Source organism: Rousettus aegyptiacus, unplaced genomic scaffold (assembly GCF_014176215.1).
Source record: "Rousettus aegyptiacus isolate mRouAeg1 unplaced genomic scaffold, mRouAeg1.p scaffold_m13_p_9, whole genome shotgun sequence".
NCBI classification, from domain to species: domain Eukaryota; kingdom Metazoa; phylum Chordata; class Mammalia; order Chiroptera; family Pteropodidae; genus Rousettus; species Rousettus aegyptiacus.
Window position 1 is genome coordinate 3,609,788 of NW_023416312.1, and position 9,126 is coordinate 3,618,913.

Genomic DNA, 9,126 nt, shown 5'->3' on the forward strand with positions numbered 1-9,126 from the left:
AAAAAAAATTAGATTGTAGTCTACAGCCATACCACTCTGAACAAGCCTGATCCCGTCGGAAGCTAAGCAGGGTCAGGCCTGGTTAGTACTTGGATGAGAGGTCACCTTGGAATACCAGGTGCTGTAGGCATTTTTTGAAAAATGAGAAGAAACATGGACCTGTGTATTTAGGCTTCCTTTTGTTTTATGTGCTAAAATCAGGTTACCAGCTAACTAACCTTTCAAAAGCAGCCCAGGAAGTTTAAAATAATTTTATTTCACTCACGCAGTAAACTATATACTTAATCATGAGTTTCTAAATGTTTATATAGAAGTGAGAATTCTACAGCTATGGAAAGGATAAACAGCATGGTGAATTTAGGCAGATAAGGGGAAATGTATAATGAGGGAGGGATTGTTTCCCTTTCAAAAGTCATTTTAGACTCAATAATATGGAACAGGTTCTGCATTTTAGAGCCGGACATGAGAGCTCATCTAGGCCACTGGTTTCCAAACTTGCGTTAGAGTCACTGGATATTTAAAGATACAGATTCTCAGTTCTCATTCCTAGAGATTCTCATTCAGTTGGTCTGGAAGGGGCTGAGAGGGGGGAGGAGGCAGGCATACATATAAAAGTTCCCCAGCAGCCAAAGCTGAAACACAGAGATCTAGACCAGCCTCAACATTTTTATCATTAAATTCCTGAGGTCTTTAAAGAATAAATATCTTACCTAAGAGCAATACAGTTTATAACGCTTGGAGCCAGGCCTAGACCCCAAATACCCAAATTCCTAATCTGGCTCTCTTTACTAAACCAACTGGCACAGCTTCTACTTCTCTCCCACACTGGTTGAGATCTAATTACCAATTAGCCATAGGATGTCCAAGAAGGCCTATAACCCATGTGATAAGCGGGTGTCCTCCCCCCAATGACCATTTTTACCCAACCTCACACCCATATGCCATACATTTATCTCTACTAAGGCTATTTATTCTTTACTCCCAGGAATAAATACGATTTTTCAGTCTTTTATCTAATTCATGTAGAAATAACACAAAATACCATTGACATCAACCAAAATGACACATTTAAATAAAGAGATAACTAACTTGCCAAAGATTAAATGTTAAAAACTGACACTGGAAAAATTAGCCATGGTAGAAATATTCAATACCAAACAATGAATATTTAATCTCTGCCATATAACTGAAGTGAACTAGAAGGCTAGAGGGGATGTGTATATATTTAAGGGGTTAGTCTCAGATCTAATATTAACATTAAAGTCAATATTAATAGAAGGATCTGGGCTGCGAATGGGCCACACTAGGAGAAGCTCCTAGCTCACTGCCAGGTACAAAGCAGGTGTTCAGTAAATGCTTTTATGAATGAATGAATGAATGAATGAGTAAATGAATGAATAGCCCTCGATAGATTTAGAGTATACTATTGGGATTTGAAGACTTGGCGTTAAAATAGTATATTCAAAGCTATGGATTAATAAACTAGATTTTAGAAAAGTTGGTGTTGAATATAATGTAGGTGTTTCTGTTTGTTAACGAATTAAAATGACTACAGTCATTATTCTTATCCTTAATTTCCCAGCCTGAAAAGCTAATGAACTGTATCTGTTCCATGAATAATTGAGTTAAACTTGAAAGAGAACTACCCATTCCAAAAGCCACCCACGCTACCAGTTAACTGTGATTTATCCTTTTATTTCTGAAGAATTTTAAGGATCTTCCATCTAATTTGACAGACAACCAATCTGTGCTTCCTCTGCCTTTATTTTCCCAGGAAGAAGATGTTACTCGTGAAAGTCGTTTTAATTTCAGTGGTTATGGGATGGGTCACTGCCTCCAAGTGAAGGATGGAACAGCTGTCAAGGCCACACCTGCCAACCCGCTACCACAACCCCCAAAAGATGCAGATGCCATCAAGAAGAAGTTTGTGGACCGGGCAAAAAGGATTGACACGATATCTCGAGCTGCCTTCCCATTGGCCTTCCTCATTTTCAACATCTTTTACTGGATCACATACAAGATCATTCGGCATGAAGATGTCCACAAGAAATAGATGTGCCCTTCAGACCCTGGGACCTTCTTGCCTAAGTGTTGTGCTTGTAAATACACAGTGAAATTGTCTTTATATCACATTGACAAAGGAGAAGATTGGGGGAGGGGGGAGGGAGGATCATGGGGTGGGTTTCCTGGCACCTGCGTGAATAAAGATAAGTTAATCAGATATGAAGGAAAATGTTTGCACAAGATTAAGGTGCCGCAGAACCATGTGAGCATAATTCTCTTCATAGTCTTTAGCATTGTTCTATCAGATGATGCATCAATTAGACGTGATAGTCAAGGTCAAGTTCGCGAGGGCAATTTGTCTTTTGGTTTAGTTTTGACTAATTCTGGTACTGAAAAATTGGGTTAAAACACATCAAACACACACACACACACACACACACACACACACACACACACACGGAAAATGCTGACCATCTGACCACAGTGACTAGCCTATAGTGAGTTGAGGACCAAACTTTTTTCAGGAAAATGCTGCCTCATTTTTAAAACAAGACTCCTGAGCTATGTTCTTTACAATGTCTGTAATTAGTGTTTCACCTGAGAAATCCTTTTGTGGGTCATAAATTATTTCTACTTACCGAAAAAAACAACAAAAAATAAATACCAATCACAAAGAACAGATTTGTACTTTACTGTCTGTGTGGGTGCGCATTTTAATATTCTGTTTCTTTCCCAAGTGTAATTTTGGGGTTTAAATTGTGTCTTGTGTAACTGATTCTCGAATACCCTCTTAAAAATAAATACCCATTTTATTTTAGATCCAAGTTAGCGCACTATATATTTTGTTCGCTCTGGCTATATTTACATGTGAAGTGTTCAAGTGTGACTTAGCCATTGCAACCTGTCAGCCACAGTGTTTATGGAGATGGTGTGTCCTGAATGGTGTAGCTCATATTAGCCTGAACTTCCCATTTCTGCTCTCATTGTAGGTGTAACTACTAGTCCCAATGTCAACTGACCCATGATTTCTACTGTCAATCCAAGTGAATATCGTTTTAAATATCCTTAATTTAAAGAATTTTAAAATTGTACTGTGATTTTCATAACCCGTTGCCTTTTTGGTACCAGAGCTACGTGGTTTGAATCCTGGCTACATGTTTTAAGTAAGAAAAAAAAAATTAAAGATGTATTTTTGCTTACTCAGATAAAAGACAACCTGTAAAAATATACTGAAAAAATTAAATTTTACATGTGCTGTAAAAGGGGTTATTTAAAAAAAAAAAGTACTTGTTCAATTTCAATAAAGCTAAGTGTGCCACAGAACTTCTCTAAGAGTCTCTGTTTTTGCACTGTAATTGTGAATAATTTAGATGGTGATGGTAACGAGTTCTTGTTTCTGGTCTTCCTCATAGGGCTGAAAACACTTATGTAGCTATTATAAGAATAGCTTGTAACATCCCCATAAAGAAAGAAAAAAGATGTTATTCTCATTGTAGAAATAAGGAAATGGAGATGTGGAAGCATTTGTCACCACTGTGAGCAGAATCTAATACTGGATACTTCATATGAGATATGGAAATGTTCCAAGAACACTGAGGACTCGTAAAATTTCCAAGTGAAAAGAAATACAAAGGACCAACCTGTCCGTCGACCTGTTTTTGTCAGAAATGGAGGAGTTCCAAGACGAAAAAAAATTCTGAAAACCCCAGTGAAGTAGAGATAACTCATCTTGACCTACGTTTTCCTTAACCACAGACATCCATCATAACATTTTCAGGAAGATGGGAATTGATAAGTCAATATTTATGACCTTTTAAGCCTATTCAAATATTGAATCATTTCCATAGAGAAGGATATTGCAAAATGGCTAAACACATGAACTTTGGAGACAGAAAGACTAGCTCAGCCACCTATCAACAGTATGATCTCAGATAAGTTACCTGACTTTTCTAAGTAGTTCCTGTTTCATAGTTTTAAGAGGATAAACTGAAAAAAAATACAAGTAAAGCCATTAATATGGAGTCTAAAACATAGATAGTAAATTCTCAATAACAAATACATAATGATAAAATTACTATTCTTAAGAATAGTATCAGTTATCCCCTGGGTTAAAAGCTTCAGTGTCTAACCTTGGCAAGCTTAATGGCAGGCTTTGTTGCACCATTTCGGAAACACTAGTTCTGTCTTATCGCTCTTTCCTTCCCACCCCCCCAAAAAAAAATAAAACAATGCCTTTGGTCTCAATTCCTTTCCTCCCACTGCGAAACAGTAAAATGGAGGATAAAATGCATCCCAAAGATGAGCCTGATCCCGTAAGTGCTCTAGGAAGAGCCTTGATCTTGTATATGGCAGGATGGGGAAGCCCCTTGGGGAAAAATCTCCAGCTAAATGATCATTTCTAATCAATGTGTGTACCATGAACTTTCTGGGGAGCATAGACCCCACATTAGAAAATGAAAAACAGGTTCACCTTTCAACATATCTGCCAGCCATTTAAGTAGGCAAAGACATCCTGTATGACAAGAGGAATTCTTGGCTTTTCTCTAATTCTAGTTCACATTCAGGGAAAAGAACTCTTGACTGTACCAATCTGGGTTCTATAATTAAGATAAAATCTCAGTGAAAGGATTTTGAGTGCTATATATTCTAGTGAAATAGATAATTCCCCTGTAATGTTATTGGAGATTTTCTTTAGGACATTTTCTTTCATAATAGTATTTGAAGTAAAATAGCCCAAGAATAAAATCATGGCTCTGAGGAAGAGAACTTACTGTTTTTATGAGATTGGAAGCTTCTGAAAGAAAGTGGCTGTTTTCATGGACCCTCAGGCAATGCCTGCCAAAGCTCAAATGTCCAGTGAATATTATTACTATCACTAGGAAAAGTTGGTGAAGGAGGATATGCTGTGCTTGCTGACAAAATTATGTTTTTCTCTCTTAAGCAATGCTATGAGGTAACCATCTATTGCCATCATTTTTCAGATAATGGGTTATTGGAGAATTTGTTTTATACACATTTTTCAATTCCTACCACTTGATTTCAAAAACACATCAAGCTGACGTGAGGCTTAATACTCTATGATATTTTCAAACACCTTGGCCTAAAACAGATGCTAAAACCAGACTCGCTGTAGATTTTTTAAAATCCTTCCAAACAGTGTTAGCATTAAGCTACTCATCTAGGCCACTGAACAGAACTGCCAAATTCTGAAAGCAAAACTTTCGATAAAGATTAAATGAAATTCATTTTACATTTTGCTTACCCCATTACCATCAAGTAAGAAAGTTCTAACCAAAACACAGCACAAAATCCATATCATATGATTCACAGCTTTGGATAATTAAAATAAATTATAATCTAATTGGAATTTTTTTTAATCTATGCATTGCATAGTTTAATCCTAAAGACAACTTGTGGGATGAATAAAAGTCATAAGTCTGCGAGATATTCCTTTTCAATCTTTCAACCTCTGCTTTAATCTTTTCTTTATTTTTACCATTTAGTTTTTTCTTTAAGTATAATTTGAATGATTCAATAATACATGCTCTTCATAGATCACAAACTAGAACTAAAGATAACACCACAACTCCGTATCAATACAGTGCTTCCCACATATCGACATGTTTTGATGTCAACAACAGCATTCAATTCTAATAATAATCCAAGGTGGCCAGATCACAAAGAGTTAATATCCATCCTTTGATCAATAAATAAACAGAAGCTCTACGCTTTAACACCTCACCCAAAGTCGGCTATTGTGCTAGAGACTGAATATTCCGCAAGGTTTACTTCCTACAGCCTTTCACTGTATCCAGTGTCTAGGAAAATAAAAGTCTGGAGAGTGGAAAGTCATGGTACCACTGACCCACCCTCATGGATGACAAAATAAATTGGTGAAGGAGGGCGTAGAAGAGAACGTTTCTGTTGAAAATGCCTACGAGAAATAGCTCAAAATCGTGTATACGGCATTGAGAACATCTTCACAGAGTCAGTATCTTGTGTGACTGAATGGCCTCAAAGATACTGGGATTGAAAAAAAAAAGACACAAAATTCAATTTAGAAGGTGTTTATTTCAATTTTTAAAGGAGGGAAAATGACCTTCACATTGTCAAACATTGCCTCACAGAAGAAAAAATGCAAAATTCCTACTTTGGTGCAAATGCACTTTAAAAATAACAAGTAATACAGTTTCCTTCAAGCTGAGGGTAGTGTGTATTAGATGTTTTTAGACCATGGGCCAGCATTTAAAAGTGCATTAACACTTTGGCGCAAATGATTTATAGATAGGTGAATGCATCTTCAAAGAGGAGAGCAAAGGTCACGGGTGCTCTTGTGAAGCATGCAATCCCACTGGCCTTCAACTCCGAGGACCTGGGGCTGGTTATGCAATGGGCAGCTTGCTCAGTCCTCTGGGAGACTCCAGGTCCTCAAAAATGATAAAACAAAGGGCTAAGAGACCCTTTGTGTACAAGGATCAGAACTAACCAAGGCTTCATCAAATTCAATGGATGATCACTGCATAAGCTACCCCTGCTTTCTGAGGAGAAAGACTTGGGGACAAGTTAGTGAGGAAGGGAGAAGAGATAAAAGGAAGACTGTAGCCAGAAAGTTCCTTTCAAGGCATAAATCAGATCATGTCACTCTGCTTTAAACCTCCAACTGCTTCCCATCTTAATTACAGAATAACCCAGAGTCCTCATCATGGCCACATGACTTAACCTCCCCATCACCCACCTTCTGTCAACCCCTGTCCCCTCAGGCACAACGGCCAGTGTTTAAACATGCTGACCACACTTCTACCTCAGGACTTTTGTATTTGCTGTTTCCTCTACCTGGCACCTTCTTTCCCTAGACCAGGAACTGTCAAACACTTTAAGGCCAGGAAATTAAGGCTTCCCAGGCCACACAGTCTGAGGCCAACTACTCAACTCTGCTCTTGTGGTACAAAAGCAGTCCGAGGCAATATGTAAACAAGTGAGTATGGTTGTGTTCCAATACTACTTTATTTACAAAAGCTAGTGGCAGGCCAGATTTGGCCCATGGGCAGTACTTTGCCAACCCCAGCTCTAGTTAGCTACAGGGCTTACTCGCTCATTTAATTCAGGACTCTGTTTGAATGTCTTATCAGAGAAGCCTCCTCTGACCACATTATATAAATTAGTACCCTCTTACCATTATACTTTATTTCCCATTCCTGCCTTGTATTTTGCATAGCATTTGTCACTTTCTAATTGATGCTTTTTAGTGTTTATTGTCACACACACACACTCTACCTTGAAGGACAGCCTCACGTGAGAAAGTGAAAACATAAATTGACTGTTATATTCCCAGGGATTAGATCTGAGCCTGGCACTTAGTAGGTATTTGATCAATACAGTATTTGTTCAATGACTACTGAATGGTTAATACTTATTAAGGAGTTAATTGAGGGTTTGCACATAAGACTTAAGAGATAGAACTAAGGAACCTAATACTACCGAGTTAGATCAAAATTGCTGTCAAAACTTAAGCAGGTTTTGGGTTTACAAGAATGAAGGAATTACACTAGATTAGCATTTTCTAAAGCATGTTCTGAAAACCCCCAATTCTACAGATCTTTAAGGGCCTGGGACATTAGCAATCCTGTCTGGATGAAATTTTTGTTGTTTCTCATTGACTTTTATCAGAATACACAGGCCTTCTAAGACATGGAGGTTCTGAGAGGTATCCCGGGGGTCTCTTGCATTTTAAACATATTTCTCTTTACCGCCATTATGCAGTAGCAGCTCAATTTCCCTTTGATAGTCAGGACCCATCACCTTAGCTTATACGGTAACCATCTTCTTTGCCTGCTGACTCCCTGGCATGAGGAGCCCAAAGTGCCAGGTAGCAATTTCGACTTCCAGTTCCACTGTTGTGTCACTTGGAGGAAGGAGAGACAGAGATTCCAAAATGGTTGTAGATTTGAAGCTTTCTATCAAAATATTCTTAAAGCATAATTTTCCAAAAGAGAAAATCATGACTCACGCAAATACAAAATTAACATGTCAAAATTGTATTTATCTTATGGATTTTAAAAACAGGAAAATGCTAAAACAAATCCAAAAAGCATTTGAGAAATTAGGTGTTTCTAAGCAATGTTAGGGTAAGTTTCCTGAGTTAGAAACAAATCTGGGCGATGTCCAATAAGGCCATAAACAGTAACCTTTGGGATTATCTCTTCTTTGGACAGAAGTTATTTGCATTTCTGCTGGACACAATTCTACAAGTTCTCTGCCTTTACAGAATGGTAAATAGCCCAGACAATACAATGTCAAGCCCAGCACTGCATTGAAAGAGCACCTGTAACAACCCCCCCCCCTTTTTGGCCTATTTCCAAGTTTCAGATTATTTTTCCGACAATCACCATCGAAGTTAATGTTTTAAGAGCTAATACCCAATGGTTGACATCACACCTTCACAGGACCAAGGCCCAGAACACTTACATGACACACCCCATGTCACACAGCACGAAAATGAAACTTTGGGAACCCAAATCCCCTGGTTCCTTCTAACTACTCCCATGAGCTTTGTTCTAGGTATCCCAGGTAGAGTAAGTTAGAAAGAGCAGTTTTTCTCCTTTAAATTATCGTACCTCCACATGATCATTCACCTGTTCGTTTAGAAGGCAGGTGGCATGGTTGTAAAGGCATGAGATTAGATCTGAGTTCAAATTCTCCCTCTGTCTCGTAATTTGCAGGGTGTCCTTGGGCAATGCTTTAATGCCACAGGACTGAAGATATTGTAAAATGTAACATAATAATATTTACCTCCTACAATCACAGATGAGGACTGAACTGACTGGTACCTCCAACATAATGGATACTGAATAAATAGTCTCTCGTTTCCCTTCCTAATCACCTTTAATTAATGACACTATTCACACATGAATGGTGTCATTTCCTGTGTGGTCTACTGTAAGTACTGTAATTTTAAATCATCATCTAAATATTAAAAGGCTAAAAGTAAAAAAGACCACATCTAGAGACAGTCTGAACATGCTTCTTTGGTAAAAGGGGACAACAGAGTTTTAATTGTTTCTCTCTGAATTAACATAGAAAGAAAAACACTGTTTTAATTTTAATGTTGAAAAAGTTTAAGTT

The 9,126-nt window shown here is 37.8% G+C and overlaps 1 protein-coding gene and 1 pseudogene across 3 annotated transcripts in view; both read left to right on the forward strand.

The window, feature by feature from the left end:
• Positions 1–2,164, forward strand: part of GLRA2 (glycine receptor alpha 2) — a 167,942-nt gene extending 165,778 nt beyond the window's left edge. For 2 of the 3 annotated variants that reach the window (XM_016119133.2, XM_016119149.2), the window contains exon 10: positions 1,775–2,143. In XM_016119133.2, coding sequence (XP_015974619.1) covers positions 1,775–2,053 — 279 coding nt within the window. In that variant the 3' untranslated portion in view covers positions 2,054–2,143. Of the gene's footprint in view, positions 1–1,774 lie in introns of all 3 variants that reach the window. The other variant, XM_016119121.2, reaches the window with a different exon arrangement.
• On the forward strand, positions 19–130 carry LOC118608022 (annotated as a pseudogene).
• Positions 2,165–9,126: the final 6,962 nt, after the last annotated feature.